This window comes from Garra rufa, chromosome 4 (genome assembly GCF_049309525.1).
Source record: "Garra rufa chromosome 4, GarRuf1.0, whole genome shotgun sequence".
Lineage (NCBI taxonomy): Eukaryota > Metazoa > Chordata > Actinopteri > Cypriniformes > Cyprinidae > Garra > Garra rufa.
In genome coordinates this window covers 2,944,674-2,963,414 of record NC_133364.1, presented here as the reverse complement: position 1 = coordinate 2,963,414, position 18,741 = coordinate 2,944,674, and the positions used below count along the sequence as shown (strand labels likewise).

The 18,741-nt window shown below is 30.4% G+C and overlaps 2 protein-coding genes across 2 annotated transcripts; one reads left to right on the top strand and one right to left on the bottom strand.

The window, feature by feature from the left end:
* Positions 1 to 1,264: 1,264 nt before the first annotated feature.
* On the bottom strand, positions 1,265 to 10,176 carry rpap3 (RNA polymerase II associated protein 3). Its single transcript, XM_073838379.1, has 17 exons — positions 10,095 to 10,176; positions 7,420 to 7,610; positions 7,216 to 7,350; positions 7,031 to 7,141; positions 6,797 to 6,924; positions 6,594 to 6,715; positions 5,599 to 5,669; positions 5,400 to 5,528; positions 5,196 to 5,323; positions 4,997 to 5,118; positions 4,844 to 4,914; positions 3,275 to 3,367; positions 3,068 to 3,195; positions 2,865 to 2,988; positions 2,693 to 2,787; positions 1,749 to 1,849; positions 1,265 to 1,667 (listed from the first exon to the last, which is right to left on the bottom strand). The coding sequence occupies exons 2-17, from the start codon at positions 7,567 to 7,569 to the stop codon at positions 1,582 to 1,584; spliced, it is 1,794 nt and encodes a 597-aa protein (XP_073694480.1). The 5' UTR covers positions 7,570 to 7,610; positions 10,095 to 10,176; the 3' UTR covers positions 1,265 to 1,581.
* Positions 10,177 to 10,552: 376 nt separating this feature from the next.
* Positions 10,553 to 17,512, top strand: atp23 (ATP23 metallopeptidase and ATP synthase assembly factor homolog). Its single transcript, XM_073838541.1, has 6 exons — positions 10,553 to 10,808; positions 12,818 to 12,863; positions 12,943 to 13,024; positions 13,110 to 13,247; positions 16,812 to 16,895; positions 16,967 to 17,512. The coding sequence occupies exons 1-6, from the start codon at positions 10,574 to 10,576 to the stop codon at positions 17,168 to 17,170; spliced, it is 789 nt and encodes a 262-aa protein (XP_073694642.1). The 5' UTR covers positions 10,553 to 10,573; the 3' UTR covers positions 17,171 to 17,512.
* The last annotated feature ends 1,229 nt before the right edge of the window (positions 17,513 to 18,741 follow it).

Sequence of the window (18,741 nt, the reverse complement as noted above, 5' to 3'; positions counted from 1 at the left end):
ACACTCAAAAACAGCTCACAATTCACCAACAAGTTCTTCCTGTAAGAAACCACAAGTCTCAGACAGACATATAAGATGAATGTTAAACAGATTGATGTGTGGTGAAATGATTCTCAATTAATAATAATAATAATAATAATGCAAAATGCAGTAAAATTGTTGTAGCTTAATGTACAAATAAATCGCAATTAAAATGTACACATGCTGAAATTAATCAATTTTAGGTGAGAGAGTGCTTACAAAACAAGAATGACAGATATCTACCTTATTTTACTAGCATATGTAGGCCTAAGTCATTTACTGTGGATGTGCAATTCCTCATTTATTAGCTAACGTTACATGAAATTTCTAATAAAAGCGTACAATATTCAAGGCTTTTTTTGTCGGCTTAATTACCCTTGTATTAGTATTACAAATACCATGGTTTACAATAACAATCACCATCGTTTTTGGTTTTGTTTGTAGTAAAACCATGGCTAATTTTCGTAATTGTACTTGCACAACAAACCAGCGTTTATTATTAGGAAAACACACAAATATCAGCTCGCAACATCAAACAGCGCAAAATAACAATGAGATGCAAAATTAAGGACATGCTAAAAGTTACTTAAACATAAAATGTTTTATCGACGAAAAAGGTTGACTTACCACATTCAAAGAAAACTTCTCTTTGCGCACGTGTTCGTGCCGCTTCTTGTGTGTTTCGCTGATCTCTAACAGGTGTGCGGTTGTTAATCACGCAGCTAAACCCGCTTGTGCTCCTAGTGGAGCGGAGGAGAAATACACATTGTAGTGTAGATACTTCATTCATTGTTGGGTACAAAATATTTAGTATTAACCCTCTGGGCCTCTTCGGTCATTTTTGACCGAAAAATTGTATGTTTAATGTGAAATGTTGCATTTATTGAAAAACAATAAATAAGTAATTAAATACTAAAAAATATATATTAATTCTAGTGGGTAAAAAGTGTTAATTAAAATTGTATAAATATTGCAAAGTATCATATAAACTCCTCAAAAATCTAAATAATAATCACAAAACATTATTGAACAAATGTATTTCATTGATTTTCCTTAAGAGAAAAAAAAAAAAGTTACTTTTTAAGGCTTTGGTCACTTTTGACCAAGAAAAGATGTAATGTACAGCTTTGCAAAGAGCTTATGATTGTGATTTTAGAATTCAGTCTGAGTAGGCAATTCAATTTTATTTGTACACTTGTACATCATTCACAATATGAGCAGGAATGAATCAGAAATCAGTTTAGATTTCACGTTGACTTTAATACTGCAACATTCAGAACTAGAGAAGCGATTCTGAAGAAAAACACAGACACGTGAACCAACAGTAAGTGTTTTAGATGGACTCATATAATAATATCATATACAGTTCTGCTCATCTGCACTGGCGACCCACTCCAAACACATGCAGGAACCAAATAAACCTGTTGAAAGGCACCAAGCGTCCATTCTGAGGTATCAGAGCATCTGATTCATTCACATTGAGACGTCAGCTGTTTTCCTGTTGGTTTGGTGAAACTGACGGCTCAGCTCTAGTGATTGTAAATCAGATTTCCGTCGGGGTCAAAGGCCGTATTTCTTCTGTAAGTCTGTAACAGAAGCGTCTCCCAGACCGGTGCTGTCAATCCAGTCGAACAGCTCCTGTAAGACTAAGAGAAAGAAGAGTTTGTGTTTATTCGCCGCTGTGTGCACAGTGTTCATTCAGCGTTTGTGTGTAATAGTGTTTGTACTTTTCTTCTCGGCAGATGACATGAACATGACGGCCATGTCGAATCTCCTCACGCTCGCCAGTTTTCTCAGGACGGCCAGCAGAAGAGACGCATCTTCGTGTCTGAAATCGCACACAATCAATCAGAGTCAAAGCATAAGTGGCAGATGACAAATTGCAGCAGTTTGTTACAGTTACTATTATAGTTATTGCTACAGTTAAATCGTCAGTTACTGTTAAAGTTATTGTTTTAGTTACATTATAGCTATCAATAATATAGTTATCATTATAGTTCCCATAGTTATTGTTATATTTTAGTGTTATTTTACTATTGTTTATAAAGTATTCATTAATTTTTAGAATTAGCTTTCATCTTTAAATGATTAAATAATTGGTAATTTAGTTATGGCCTTTGTCATTGTTATTAGGTTTTTTATCTATTTTATTTTAGTTTAAACCATATTTCAGCTACTTATCATTTTTGTTGATATTTGATATCATGTAATATTTAATTTAATTTTATTTCACTTAATGGAAAATTATTTTTAGATTTTTTAGTTATCAATAACACAGTTACAGTTTTCATTATAATTAGAGTGGTCATAGTTAGAGTGTTGTTTAATACTAATGGTATACTCTTTAGAGTTAGCTTTACAGTTTATGTTTTCATTTGATTTAATTTTAAGTTTTAGTAATTTTGCTGTGGCCTTTTGTCATTTTTATTATTTATAAAAAAAATAATTTGATTTAAGTGTATTTTTTTTTATTTCCACTTCAGCTTATATTTATTTCAAAAGTAACATTTCTAATTTTCATAAAAGATTTATATTTTACTTTACTTCATAAAAAAGCATTAAATAATTTTTTAATTTAAATTTTTTTAATTTAGTTAAGAATAACATTTCTGTTAGTTACAGTTACAGTTACAGTAACTTTCATAGTTATTGTTACAGTTATCATACTCACTGAAAGCAGCTGTGGAAGGTCTTGAGGATGAGGTTGAGAACATCAGGTTCCAGAGAGTTCTGAAAGATCTTCGGATAAGCATCTGGACTGATTTGCTGAAATAATAAATATTGAAGCATATGAGAAGCACAGATAGAGGACACATGGAGACTCTGAGCAGAACTCATGCTACCTTCAGATATGTGTAAGTGGATTGTGGCTGACGGCTGATCTTCCTGAGGTCGGCCTCCAGCTGAAAGCTGTTGCTGGGTGGAGGAGGAATCCATTCAACATCTGCAGACGAATCTTCAGGAGCCCTGAAACACAAAACATTGAACACCTCAGACACTCCTTCCAGGACCGGGAGATCGTTATGATTCGATCACATCATCTAACCTGGACACAGGAGTGTCTGAGATCTCCTCAATCTTCTGGATCTTGGGATGTGGTGAAGACGTGACAGCAGATGTTGACGGTGTGATCTCTCCACCCACTTCCTGTATGTCAATCCTCCTCAAGGGTTTCTAAAACAACACAAACACACATGATGCCACTGATGCTCAACATAAGCTAAAACAACCTTCAACTCTCGTTAGGACTTACGGTGGATCTGAGATGTTCAGGTTTGTTGATGGGCTGGACGGTTCTCCTCTGTTTGTTCTCCTCCGGAGCTAGAAGACCGCTGGTGCTCATCTCCTGAATAACAGATATACAGGTGTCCCGATCAGATCAATTCTCCAATGCATCAGATTGATTGTTTTTTTCCCTGCATATGGCAGAATTTGCACTGCGAGACACGTGTGCATTGCTTGACAGTGTGTGCTTCCATCCGCCGTGTTTTACTTTAGATAGGCTTTCATTTATGCCATTTGAAATGCAGTACTATTAGATGCACTGACAGAATTTCACATGCACTTTGTGTTTGTTCATCCTAAAGCTAGACTGTGGCTGCGGTTAAATGCACTTGCATTTGTGAATGCTTTTATACAAAAGTGATGCACACACAGTCATTTATGTTTTCAGAGCAGGACAAAACGTCTAATATACACTACCGTTCAAAAGTTTGGGGTCAGTAAGACTTGTAATAGTCTTTAAAGAAGTCTCTTCTGCTCATCAAGGCTGCATTTATTTGATTAAAAATACAAAACAGTAATATTGCTAAATGTTTTTACAATATAAAACCAGAAGAAGAAAGGCTGTTATTTTTAACTTTTAATTAATCGAAGAAACAAACAAAAAAAAAAAAAAGTATCACAGGTTCCAAAAAAATATTTGGCAGCACAACTGTTTCTAACACTGATCATTCTAATAATAAATCAGCATGTTAGAATGATTTCTGAAGGATCATGTGACATTTAAGACTGATAAAAAAATCAGCTTTTCATCACAGGAATAAATTCTATTTTAAAGTATATTAAAATAAAAAACATTATTTTATATTGTAAAAACATTTTGCAATATTACTGTTTTTTCCTGTATTTTTAATCAAATAAATGCAGCCTTGATGAGCAGAAGAGACTTCTTTAAAGACTATTACAAGGTAGTGTATGTAAATAGATCTGTGCATTAGTTTGAATGCAGCCTGTTAAAGCAATTATTAAAAGCAATTATTAAACGGCAATAATGCTGAGGAAAAAAAGAAAAACCAATAACTATTGTCTGTAAACTTTCAGATACTTAATGAAGACTTATTTTAAATAAGTAATTGTTTTATAAAATAGCCTGCTTGTATAATTAAAAATTAGAAATAAATGATATAAAATGCATATGAAACTGTAGCCATGTGCAGTGATATTGAAAACCGAGAATATGACGCATGGTGATATTTTAGTTGTGAATGTAATTAAATTGAATCACGAAACCAGTGAAGACTCACAGCCCTACTTTTAAGAAGGCAGTACTGACATACAGAGATTCCATCTATAAACATAAAGCATAGAAACTGCAATTTTACATTTTGTTAAAAGATGTATTTGCACAGCAGAAGAATTAATTGGGGAAATAATGTAGATCAAGAATCGTTTTGGAATCAGATCGTGACTCCCAGAATCAGATGAAGATTCCCACCCCTGAACTTGATAGCAAGTAGGTTTTTGCCCCCAAACCATCCTGAGATCAGGTGGACACAAAAAACAGCACAAATTCATGACTGTATGTTGCAGTCACACGTACCGCTGAGAGTTTCTCGATCTCACTCATGGCTTGTTTGTTTCCCGGCTCGAGCTTCAGAACCTGCTCAAAATCTGCAAACAAACACAAAGATGTGTGAGGTCCTCAGAAACGATGATTGAGCTGTAAAGGCGAGTGAAGTGCCAGAGGACGGACCTTCTTTGGCCTCTCTGATCTTGCCTAGAGCGGCTCTGGCTGTGGCTCGTCTGGCGAAGGCTTTGGCGTATGTGGCGTCCAGAGCGAGAGCCGCGCTGCAGTCCTGCTCCGCCTCGCTGTACCTGCACAAACACAAACACACTCTTACACATCCTACAAACATACACTAGAGAGTGAGGGCACTTGTGAGAAGTGTTACCTTTGGAGTTTGAGGTACGCCATGGCTCTGTTAGCGGGCAGCAGAGCGTTCGTCCCGTCCGCCTCCATTCCTCTCGAGTAACACTCCACCGCTGCCTCATACTTGCCTTCTTTAAAGTAAGCATTTCCCTGAAACGTACAGAAAGGGAGTCAGCATTCAGATCGGCTCAATAGGCAAAATCACAGAAAAAGAGACGTGTCTCACTCTGTCTTTCTGCAATACTGCTTCCTGTTTCCTCTGCTGTTCCTGCAGCCGCTGCTGTTGTAATGGGTCCACCGTTGGCTCTGCGTCGCTCTTGCTCTTCTCTGTCGTCTGTCCGCTCGATTCCAACACCTGAAACCAAGCATCAGTCACTGGCAGATCTCACTGCACACGCGTCTGTCAAACCGGATCAGTAACAGACCTGCTGGAGCTTCTGCATCTCAGTCTGGGCCTCGGAGTTTCCAGGATCCAGTTTGAGAACCATTTCATAATCTGCATGAAACAAAGAGAAGATGTGAACTGGGTTTTGTTATCACTTGATAAAGTTTTTAATCAATTTCTATTGTTTTTATTTCTTGTGCATCTGTTGAAATGCATGATGATTTAATTTTTTACTTTTACACTATTGGTCAATTTGAAATCATTAAGATTTTAATGTTTTTTTAAGAGACGTCTTTTCTGCTGCATTCATTTTTTCTGCTTAATATTTTTGAGAAAATGTATGTATATTTTGTATGGTTGTGTGTCACTGTTTTAACTAAAATGACAAAAAAAATGACATAAAATGACATAATAATTAGAATAAAATAATTCAAACAAGCTGAAATAAAAGAATTCAGATAAATTAAATTAAAATAAGCCTGGAGTAACACCTGCAGAAAATTCAGTTTTGATCACAGGAATATGTTACGTTTTACAATATATTCACAAAGAAACAGTTATTTTAAATTGCAATAATATTTCACAACATTACTTTTCGCAAACATACCGTTTTTAGTGTATTTTTACTAATGAAATAAAATAACTGAACAAGTTAAAGTAATAATGCTGATCGTTTAGTTTAATGACAGGGATAAATTATATTTTACAATATATTCACATAAAGAAAAAATGTTAATTTAAGTTGTAACAAATATTTAACAGTTTTTACTGTATTTTTTATCAAATAAATGCAGCCTTTGGTGAGCAGTAGGCTTCTTATAAAATTTGCAATTATTCCAAACATTTGACTGTTTGAGTATATAACAAATTTTTATGTATAATGGTAATTAAAAAGGCTTTAAAATGTAAAGCACTTTGAATTATCATTAAAAAGTGTTGATTCGCTCAGTAAACAGCTAACTCTAGCTGATGAAGTATTAGATCTACATTCACTTTCATGATTTCCTTCATAAAGATGCGACTAAAGCTTCAGACCTTCAAGAGCTTCCTGGTGTTTGTTGAGGGCTGTGCGGGCGGCCGCTCTCCTGACGTACGCTTTGACGTATTTACCATCCAGAGCGATGGCCAAATTACAGTCAGACTCGGCCACAGAGAACCTGCAGCACACAAACACTCATATTAGGACTGACCCATCCGGACACAACTGAAAAAAGACTGAAGAAGCGACTGTACTGTACTTTTTCAGTCTGAAGAAGCAAGCTGCTCTGTTGGTGGGCAGGACGGGGTTGTATGGATCGGCATCCATTCCTCTGGTGTAACACTCGATGGCGCTGTCGTATCGGCCGTCCCTGAAGAACTCATTCCCCTGAAACATCAACATCAAATCGGGTTTGGTTTATTAGGTTATGTTGATGCAATGAATGATTAATAACATCAGTGTCGTCTCATCAACATTAACAAAATGAACAGACCTTCTCTTTCTCAGTCAGTGCCAGATCTCTGTCCACCTGAAGCCCTTCAGAGTCAGATTCGTTGGACTGGACCGGGCTCTCCTCAGCATCCATGGCCTCCAGAGTCTTTTCCTGTGAATAAACAGCGTTAATCAGTGAAATCTTTATTTTCATCAGAGTGTGACTCAGAATGCATAGTCTTTTACCACATTAAATTTGTCCCAGGCTTGATAATCGTAGGATTTTATGCGACGTGTTTCCGTTTGCTCGCCGTTAGTCTGCCGCTTCACCCTCTTCTTCGTCTTCTTATACTCTTTGTTCCTCACCGGCGGGAGTGTTTTCTAAAATAAAATGCATTTTTAGCAAACAATTAAATTAAAATTGCGTTTGCTCAAAATCTGAGGTTTTACCGGCGGTTCGCTGATGTTTCCGGTGCGAAGCTGCTGGTCTTTTTTCTTGATTTCTTCCTCCCAGTTGTTGAGCTCCTTCATAAAGTTCTGCAGATCTTCTGCGTTCTGTCGCATCTGTATCTGCAGCTCCACCGCTTTATTTCCCGACATCACTGCGCTCTTCTAGACAACATCAGACAGACAGAGATTCCCTGCAACACACACAGTTTCACCAGTTTAAAATAATTACAAACTACAACAATCAAAACCATTGTTTATTCATGCACTGGTCAGTTTTAAGGTCTACTTTGCTTGCATAACATGTCCACTTTCAAACTAGTGGAAGGAAAACATCCTGAATAAACATTTAAGTGTTATTTCATTGCACTTTATCTATTTGCGTGTAGATTTTAATTCCAGCACATATCTTTAAAAGTGTTTATCTCCACTTCAACAGCATTTACATACATCAAAACTTAGGGTTTTATTCCTCTTTATATTCTGAAGGTTTTTACTGTGGGGTTTGTTTATATATATAATTTTCCTGATTTTATAAAGTATTTTATTTGTAAAAACATGGTGAAAATGCATATCTTTTAGTATTTATCTCCACATTAGCAACACTTACATACACCAAAACTTTCAGTTTTATTCCTCTCTATATTCTGAGGGTTTTTACTGTGGGGTTTGTTCATATATCATACACACTGATTTATACAGAATTTTATTCCAAAAAACATGGTGAAAATGCACATCTTTTAGCATTTATCTCCACGTTAGCAGCACTTACATGCACCAAAACTTACAGTTTTATTCCTCTCTATATTCTGGAGGTTTTTACTGTGAGGTTTGTTTATATATAAAAATTTCCTGATTTTATACAGTATTTTATTTGTAATAACATGGTGAAAATGCACATCTTTTAGTATTTCTTTCCACATTAGCAACATTTATATACACCAAAACTTACAGTTTTATTTCTCTCTATATTCTGGAGGTTTTTGCTGAGGGGTTTGTTAATATATATATATTTCCTGATTTTATATAGCATTTTATTTGTAAAAACATGGTGAAAATGCATATCTTTAAGTTTTATTTACAATTCGGTCGCACTTACACACATAAAACTTAACAGTTTTATTCTTCTCTATATTCTGAAGGTTTCTACTGTGGAAATTGTTGATATATCATTCACACTAGTTTATACAACATTTTCTTACTAAAAACAAGGTGAAAATGCATATCTTTAAGTTTTTATCTCCATCTCAGCAGCACTTACATACACCAAAACTTACAGTTTTATTCCTCTCTATATTCTAAATGTTTTTACCGTGGGGTTTGTTAAATTTTCCCGATTTTAAAACATTTTACTTGTTAAACAAGGTGAAAATGGATATCTTTAAGTTTTTATCTCCACATTAGCAGCACTTACATGCACCAAAACTTACAATTTTATTCCTCTCTATATTCTGAAGGTTTTTACTAAGGGGTTTGTTTATATATATATAATTTTCCTGTTTTTATACAGCATTTAATTTGTAAAAACATGGTGAAAATGCATATCTTTAAGTTTCTATCTCCACTTCAGTAACACTTACATACACCATAACTTTCAAAGTTTTATTCCTCTCTATATTCTGAAGGTTTGTACTCTGGGGTTTGTTCATATTTTATTTACACTAATTTATACAGAATTTTGTTCTTAAAAACATGGTGAAAATGCACATCTTTAGGTTTTACCTCCACTTCAGTAACACTTACATACACCAAAACTTACAGTTTTATTTCTCTCTATATTCTGGAGGTTTTTGCTGAGGGGTTTGTTTATATATATATATATATATATTTCCTGGTTTTATACAGCATTTTATTTGTAAAAACATGATGAAAATTCACATATTTTATTATTCATCTCCACGTAAGCAAATTTTCTCTCTATATTCTGAAGGTTTTTACTGTGGGGTTTGTTCATATTTCATTTACACTAATTTATACAAAATTTTCTTACTAAAAACAAGGTGAAAATGCATATCTTTAAGTTTTTATCTCCATCTCAGCAGCACTTACATACACCAAAACTTAGAGTTTTACTCCTCTTTATATTCTAAACGTTTTTACCGTGGGGTTTGTTTAATTTTCCTGATTTTAAACAACATTTTATGCAAAAAAAAAAAAAAAAAAAAAAGGTGATAGGTGAAAAATACGGTTTTATTCCTGTAAGTTACACCAACTGTAGTAACTACGCTACGTTGGCGGAAGTTACGGTTACCATGGTAACTCTTCAAAAGTTAAACTAACAACAAAGTGGCATAACTACAGATTAAAAACGATTTTGCAACAACAACAAAATACTAAATTAAATAACGTCATTCGTTTATTCTAGAATATTCAGTGTATCTGCGACAGAATCAGCATCATCTGACAGCAGGTTCATCAAGAGCTGTGTAAAGTTAAATACCGAGCTAAACGTCTCATCCACACATATATACACAATGATAATTAACTTAACATTTATTTGATTTAAAAACATTTTTGTAAAAACGTGTTCCTGGCATGCTAAAACACATGTGGGGATATTTAACTCCTAACGTTAATAATAACTTCTCATAAACGCATGTTTAGAGAATCTCATCCAGATGGGTTTAAATCAAGAGTTTAACAGCAGTAAAGAACAGAATCAGAAGCGTGTATCATACCTGTAGTGATGATGAAGAGTTTTGATCAGTAGTTTGTGTTCAGCGCCATGACAGCACGAACACTTCTGCGCGCATGCGCGAATCACGTCACACACATGACACGCACTGCGCGCACACGTTATGGCGCCGAAAAAAAAGGCTAAAAATATATATATATATTTTTTATCGTTAACCATTTTATGAGTGTTTATAATGCTTGTCTTTTGTCAGGATATGAATTATGTAATTTTAAAGACTAATCTCTTCCTTGTGTAGTTTAGTCAGAGGGCTCTTGTTTTACAAATAAACAACCCTCATAAAATCCTATTCTAAAAAACAAAACAGCATAAACGGTTATTTTAAATTAAAGCCTACACTCTGTCAAATCTCAACGATTTATTAATTAAACTACTTTAATCCTCTGTCACCCTTCGCCTGCTTTCAGTCACGTGACTCACGGACGCCCGCGTGACCTTTGCGTACACGCGCAGCACCAAGCTATGGCTCAAAATAGGGCTAAAGATGATTATAGTAATAAAGAGCCGCTGCAGGACAACAAACAGCCTGAAAAGCAGAAAGCAGCGGCGGAAAGTAAACAGAAGGATGAGGAGTTGGGCTACAGCTTGTATCCCGAGCGCAGCAGCGGCAGCAAGTACGCGCGAGGCTCGATCGGAGAGAGTCTCTTCACCTTTAAACACAAGTGTCAAATCATGCTGCAGTTCGCCATGGACACTAGTAAGGGGACAGCAGCTGTGTGCACGCATGCCTCGCACTGCTTACTTATTTACAATATTGCAAAATAGAGTTTCTAGACTTTAGCTAACAATAGAGTGCAATAGTCATGTCTGTACACAAGAATTACTGTGGAAGCTTGTTTCCATCACGAAATACAAGAAATGTAACAAAATATAAATGCGATTTTTTTATTTCACAATTATTTTATATTTCCCCCCTCAGAGTTCTGAGTTTATATCTCGCGATTTTTTTTTTTTTGTTTTTGCGTTTTTTGAGTTTTCATTTATCTTTTTTTTTTTGTCTCTGCTAACGAATAAAAAATAAAATATATAAAATAAATGAACGGTTGTTATTATTATTATCATCACAATTCCGACTTAGCCAAATAAAAAAAATGTATTATTATTTTTTTTTTATCTGACAATTCAACATTTTAAATCGCGCAGTTCTGTGTTTTTTTTCCCCTCAAAATTCTGTTGACAATTCGTTTTTTTCACCATAGAATACAAATATAAAAAGGTAATTGCAGCTTTTTAAAATTTGTATTTATTTTAATTATTGTTATTGTTATTATTGTTTGATTTACTTTAATAGTTTACTTTTTTCCCTCAGAAATCTAAGTTGACAATTTTTTTTTCATCATAGAATAAAAATATAAAAAGGTAATTGCAGTTTTTTAATTTCACAATTTACTTTTTTTGCCTCTGCCACCAAATTAAAAATAGAAAAGGTAACTGCAGTTTTCCAGTTCCTTTTATTATTATTATTAATAATATTATTATTTTTTACTTTTAATTCACAATTTTGTTTTTTTTTTTCACCATAGAATAAATATATGAAAAGGTAATTATTCACAATGGACTTTTTTGTCTCTGCCACTAAATTAAAAATAGAAAAGGTAATTGCTGTTTTTTAAATTATTTTTATTTTTTTATTTGTTTTAATTATTATTATTATTAATCTCACAATTTTTTTTTTAATTTTTTACTTTTTTCTCAGAATTCTGAGTTCACAATTCTGTTTTTTTTTTCACCTTAGAATAAAAATATAAAAAGGTAATTTGCATTTTTTTATTTCACAATTATTCACAATTGACTTTTTTGTCTCTGCCACCAAATTTAAAATAGAAAAGATAATTGCAGTTTTTGAATTATTTTTATTTATTTTAATTAATATTATTAATTCACATTTTTTTAATTTTTCACTTTTTTTTCTTAGAATTCTGAGTTCACAATTCAATTTTTTTCACCTTAAAATAAAAGTATAAAAAGGTAATTTGCATTTTTTAATTTCACAATTATTCACAATTTACTTTTTTGTCTCTGCCACTGAATTTAAAATAGAAAAGATAATTGCAGTTTAATTATTTTTTATTTTTATTTAATTATTAATCTCTAAATTTTGATTTAATTTTTCACTTTTCTTTTTTTTCTCAGAATTTTGAGTTCACAATTCTGTTTTGTTTTGTTTTTTACCATAGAATAAAAATATAAAAAGGTAATTTGCTTTTTTTCCACAATTATTCACAATTGACTGTTTTTGTATTTAAAATAGAAAAGATAATTGCAGTTTATATTTTTTTTACATTTAATTAAATTATTATTATTATTAGTCTTTATAATATTTTATTAAAAAAATATATTTTTATACTATGGTAAAAACAGAATTGTGAACTCAAAATTCTGAGGAAAAAAAGAAAAGTGAAAAATTAAATCAATTTAGAGATTAATAATTAAAATAAATTAAAAAAAAACTGCAATTATCTTTTCTATTTTAAATTTTGATTCACTTTCATTTTTTACTTTAAATTTTTTCTCAGAATTCTGAGTTTACATTTTGCAATTCTGTAAAAAAAAAAAAAAGATAATTTAAACTTTTTTTTTTTTAATCTCAATTCTCAGAATTGTGAGATATAAAGTTGCCTTTATTCATGTTTGTTGTATGGCGGTAACAAGCTTCCACACATGACAGATTTTGAACTGGACTGAACTGGTGTGTGTCTCATTCAGGTCCTTATGCTAAACTCCTGCTGGCCGCCATGAAGAGCTCCGGCTGGTAAGAGCCACTTTCACATGATCTCTTGGTCCGGCGCTGCGTGTGGCTGACGTGTTGTTGTTATTTGATTTCCTCTCAGTACAGTTTATAAAGACAGACATTTCTCCTGTGAGGATTGTGACGGGACCGTCAGCGGAGGTTTTGATGCCGCTACCTCTCAGGTGAGTCTCATAAACCCACTTCATGAGCCTGAAACACATCATGATGTTCATCTGAACTGAGTCTGTGTGGTTTGTCCTGCTGCAGATTGTTTTATGCCAGAACAACATCCATCAGCAGGCTCACATGAACCGTGTGGTGACGCACGAACTCATCCACGCCTTCGACCACTGCAGAGCTCGAGTCGACTGGTTCAGCAACTTCAGACATCTGGCCTGTTCCGAGGCGAGAACCACTGAACCACACAAAACACTTTTACAGCCTTGTGTTTGGTTGCAATGCAGTAGCGCTGCAGAAGAAGCTACATATATGTATTTTTTTATCAAATAATTTAACCAAAATAAAACGTTTTAGAAGCCATATATAAATAAAAAAATGTAACGCAAATAAATGTTTTTTGAAAATTAAAAAAAGTAATGTATTCAAAATAAAATGTTTTAGAAAGCACATCTAAAATTAAAATAATAATAATTTAACCAAAATAAAACGTTTTCGAAGCCACATCTAAATGAAAAAAATATATATAAAAACAAATAAATGGTTTTAAAAACTGCATCTAAAATAAAATAAATATCCAAAATAAAATGTTTCAGAAAGCACATCTAATATTAAAATAATAATAATTTAACCAAAATAAAACGTTTTAGAAGCCACATCTAAATAAAAAAATATATATAACAAATAAATGGTTTTAGAAAATTAAAAAAAGTAATGTATTTAAAATAAAATGTTTTAAAAAGCACATTTAATATTAAAATAATAATAATTTAACCAAAATAAAATATTTTAGAAGCCATATATAAATTTAAAAAAAAAAACAAATAGATGGTTTTAGAAAATTAAAAAAAGTAATGTATTTAAAATAAAATGTTTTAGAAAGCACATCTAAAATTAAAATAATAATTTAATCAAAATAAAACGTTTTTGAAGCCACATCTAAATGAAAAAAATATGTATAAAACAAATAAATGGTTTTAAAAACTGCATCTAAAATAAAATAAATATCCAAAATAAAACGTTTTAGAAGCCAGATCTAAATAAAAAAAATATATAACCCAAATAAATGGTTTTAGAAAATTAAAAAAGTAATGTGTTCAAAATAAAATGTTTCAGAAAGCACATCTAAAATTAAAATAATAATAATTTAACCAAAATAAAACATTTTAGAAGCCACATCTAAATGAAAAAAAATATATATAAAACAAATAAATGGTTTTAAAAACTGCATCTAAAATAAAATAAATATCCAAAATAAAACGTTTTAGAAGCCAGATCTAAATAAAAAAAATATATAACCCAAATAAATGGTTTTAGAAAATTAAAAAAGTAATGTGTTCCAAATAAAATGTTTCAGAAAGCACATCTAAAATTAAAATAATAATAATTTAACCAAAATAAAACGTTTTAGAAGCCACATCTAAATGAAAAAAATATATATATATAAAACAAATAAATGGTTTTAAAAACTGCATCTAAAATAAAATAAATATCCAAAATAAAACGTTTTAGAAGCCATATATAAATAAAAAAATATATAACCCAAATAAATGGTTTTAGAATATTAAAAAAGTAATGTGTTCAAAGTAAAATGTTTCAGAAAGCACATCTAAAATTTAAATAATAATAATTTAACCAAAATAAAACATTTTAGAAGCCATATATAAATAAAAAAATATATAACGCAAATAAATGGTTTTAGAATATTAAAAAAGTAATGTGTTCAAAGTAAAATGTTTCAGAAAGCACATCTAAAATTTAAATAATAATAATTTAACCAAGATAAAACATTTTAGAAGCCATATATAAATAAAAAAATATATAACGCAAATAAATGGTTTTAGAAAATTAAAAAAAGTAATGTATTTAAAATAAAATGTTTTAGAAAGCACATCTAAAATTAAAATAATAATAATTTAACCAAAATAAAACGTTTTAGAAGCCACATCTAAATGAAAAAAAATATAACAAATAAATGGTTTTAAAAACTGCATCTAAAATAAAATAAATATCCAAAATAAAATGTTTCAGAAAGCACATCTAAAATTAAAATAATAATTTAACCAAAATAAAACATTTTAGAAGCCATATATAAATAAAAAAAATATAACCCAAATTTTTAGGTTATATTTTTTGGTTTTAGAAAATAAAAAAGTAATGTATTTAAAATAAAATGTTTTAGAAAGCACATCTAAAATTAAAATAATAATAATAATTTAACCAAAATAAAACGTTTTAGAAGCCACATCTAAATAAAAAAATATACATATATAACCCAAATAAATATTTTTAGAAACCGCATCTAAAATGAAAAAATAAAAATATCCAAAATAAAATGTTTTACAAGGCACATCTAAAATTAAAATAATTATAATTTAACCAAAAATACGTTTAAGCCACATTTTAAAAAAATTAAAATTAATATATAATATATAGAACCCAAATAAATTGGTTTTAGAAACTGCATCTAAAATAAAACCAAAATAAAGATTTAAAAACCATATTCACAAAATAAATAGTGTCCCAGTAATCAAACATTCTAAAATTAAAAAAAAATCATAAAAATAAAACAAAACTCGAGCAAACCATTTTAGACACCACATCTAGATACCCATTTTAGATACCCAATCTATACTGTCCCCATACTCAAACATTCTAGAAATTGTCTAAAATTAAAAAAATATATATGATCAAAATTAAAAATGTAAATAAAAAAAGAAATATTTTAGAAACCGCTTTCTAAAATGAAAACATGCTTTAGAAAATGTTTTGGAAATCACATATAAAATGTAAAAAATATATATGATCAAAATTAAATGTAAATTTAAAAAATGTAAAATGTAAATAAAAAAATATTTTAGAAACCTCTTCTAAAATTAAAACATTTTAGAAATTAATCAAATTTAAAAAACATCCAAAATGATTTAGAAACCACATCCTTATTTATAAATCATGTAAACAAAATAAAACATTTTAGAAACCACATCTGAATTTAAAAAAAAACTATGTAACCAAAATAAAAGTTTTGGAAACAATGTCTAAAAAATAATAATAATAAAAACAATACAAAAGAAAAATTAAAACAAAATAAAATGCTTTAGTAAATGCATCTGAAATTAAAAAAGTATAACTAAAACTTTTTAAAAACCTCATATACAATGTAAAATTCAATTAAAATAGTGTAACTATTTAAAAAATATATAAATTTGGTTTTAGAAACCACATCTAAAATAAAAAGAATAGTGTAACCAAAATAAAAACATTTCAAAAACAAAAGCATCAAAAATAAAACATTTTAAAATGCATCTAAAAAATAAAAAAGTGAATAATGAAACATTCTAGAAATCTGGTCTACAATTTTAAAAAAGTAAATATGATAAAAAAAAAAATGTAAATAAAAAAAATAAATATTTTAGAAACAGCTTCTAAAATGAAAACATACCCTCTAAAATAAAATGTTTTAGAAATTAATTAGTAAAATTAAAAAAAAAGCATCCAAAATGTTTTATAAACCACATCTTAATTAATAAATAATTTAACCAAAATTAAAATGTTTTAGAAACCATATCTAAAATAAACAAATGAATGAAAAAAAAAAACAATATTTAACCTAAAATGTTTTTGTAAACATTAAAATTGTGTAACTTAAAAAAAACAAAAAAAACAACAACATTGAGAAACACTGTAAAAATGGCCAGAACTGGTCAAACATTTTATCTAGCTGTTAAAATAAGGTATAATGTGAGATGTTTTCTAGCACTCTGAAATGTTTGTTTGTTTTGTTCCCTCCAGATCCGAGCGGCCAATCTGAGCGGAGACTGTTCGTTCGTTAATGAGATTTCCAGATTTAACTTCGGCCTGAAAGAGCACCATCAGGTTTGTTGATTTGTGTGCGTGTTGTGTTTGTGAGATGGACTGTATGTAGATGTCTGCGTTTGTTCCCGCAGGCGTGTGTTCGGGGTCGAGCGCTGCGCTCCATCCTCGCCGTCCGCAAGGTGAGCCGTGAGGAGGCGGAGCGAGTGGTTGACGAGGTGTTTGACAGCTGTTTCCATGACCACGCCCCCTTCGGCCGCATCCCACACAGCAAGAAGGACGCCAGGTTCGCTCACAGGGATTACGAGAGCCGAGACCGATATTACGCAAACCTCTAACGCCTGCCATTCATCCAGTAATGCAATCAACACCAACTGACGGATCAGAGACTCTGAGGTTCATTCATGAAGAACTAGGAGTGCACACCTGCCTTTTTCAGCACTAAATGTTTGACAACACGATTGATGCTGGTATCTGAGCATCACTTTGAAAGGGGTGGCATTATTTATTGATGATCAAATCTATCTTTGTATATGATTGTACAGGTTTTTATGAGTTCTTCTTGCAAACATTCAGGTGTTCATGGAGACTCGGGTTTCTGTAATAATCTGAGATCTGCACAAAACTGAAAACCTTTCAATTCAAGTAATGGAGAATTAAATAAACATTATTTTACACCAGTGTTTTTGCCTTTGTGTTTTAAAGGCAGTTGCGTCGTTGATCCACACGATGGCTTTCTAAAATTAAAACATATTAAAATGTTTTAGAAATCACATATAAAATGAAAATCAATTATTAAATAATGTAACCAAAATAAAAGATTTTAGAAACACCGAAAATGAAAAAAATAAAAACAGTGTAACCAAAGTAAACAATTTTAAATATTAATAATTTAACCAAAATAAAACGTTTTAGAAGCCACATCTAAAATAAAAAAAGTGTAACCAAAAGAAAAGATTTTAGAAACACCGAAAATGAAAAAAATAAAAATAGTGTAACCAAAGTAAACAATTTTAGAAACCACATTTCAAATTTAAATATTAATAACTTAACCAAAATAAAACGTTTTAGAAGCCACATCTAAAATAAAAAAGTGAAACGAAAATAAAAAGATTTAAAAAACACATTTTCAAACAAAAAAAGCATCTAAAAATAAAAAAATAGTGTCCCCATAATCAAACGTTCTAGAAATCTTATCTAAATTTTTCAAAATATATATGATCAAAATTAAAAATGTAAATAAAAATAAAAAAAATCTAAATTGCTGTTTGTATTTTTTATTGTATATTTTATTTTTTTATTTTATATTAAACATTCATTATACATTCAAAAAATATATTTTATATCAATATTGATATTACAAAATCACTGTTTTTATATATATATATATATATATATATATATATATATTTGAGGAATGAATTCTTAATTTTAAAATACAGTTTTTAGTGTCTTATTTCAGATATTTTTATCAGTATAGCTTTTCAAATAATTGAGAATATAAATACATTATATTATTTGTATTTTTTGTTTTATTTATATTAATTTGTTTAATTAATGTTTGATATTTTTATCAATATTGATATACAAACCATTCCTTTATATGATTATATATTACAAAACTGAACAAATAGTTCGTTTATTAATTTTAATATACAGTTTTTGTATTAATTGAATTAGTTTATTTGTGTTTTAAAGTCTAAGATTAATTCCTTTTTTATATTATACATACACATTATACATTAATATTTTATTTTTTTATCTATAAAGCATTTTAAATAATTGAGAATATAAATACATTATACATTAATATTTTCATTTTATATTTGTTTTATTTATATTAATTTATTTTATTAATGTTTGATATATTTTTATCAATATTGATATTACCCAATCACACATATTACGT

What these genes read in the sequence shown, in the direction of transcription:
- rpap3 (XM_073838379.1), bottom strand. Translation starts at nt 7,569, where the DNA reads ATGTCGGGAAATAAAGCGGTGGAGCTGCAGATACAGATGCGACAGAAC. An exon ending in ACCTTCCACAGCTGCTTTCA is followed by an intron (nt 1,850 to 2,692) that starts GTGAGTATGATA and finishes GTGCGATTTCAG; the next exon opens with ACACGAAGATGCGTCTCTTC. An exon ending in GTCATCTGCCGAGAAGAAAA is followed by an intron (nt 1,668 to 1,748) that starts GTACAAACACTA and finishes TCTTTCTCTTAG; the next exon opens with TCTTACAGGAGCTGTTCGAC.
- atp23 (XM_073838541.1), top strand. Translation starts at nt 10,574, where the DNA reads ATGGCTCAAAATAGGGCTAAAGATGATTATAGTAATAAAGAGCCGCTG. An exon ending in GCAGTTCGCCATGGACACTA is followed by an intron (nt 10,809 to 12,817) that starts GTAAGGGGACAG and finishes TGTCTCATTCAG; the next exon opens with GTCCTTATGCTAAACTCCTG. An exon ending in GCCTGAAAGAGCACCATCAG is followed by an intron (nt 16,896 to 16,966) that starts GTTTGTTGATTT and finishes TTGTTCCCGCAG; the next exon opens with GCGTGTGTTCGGGGTCGAGC.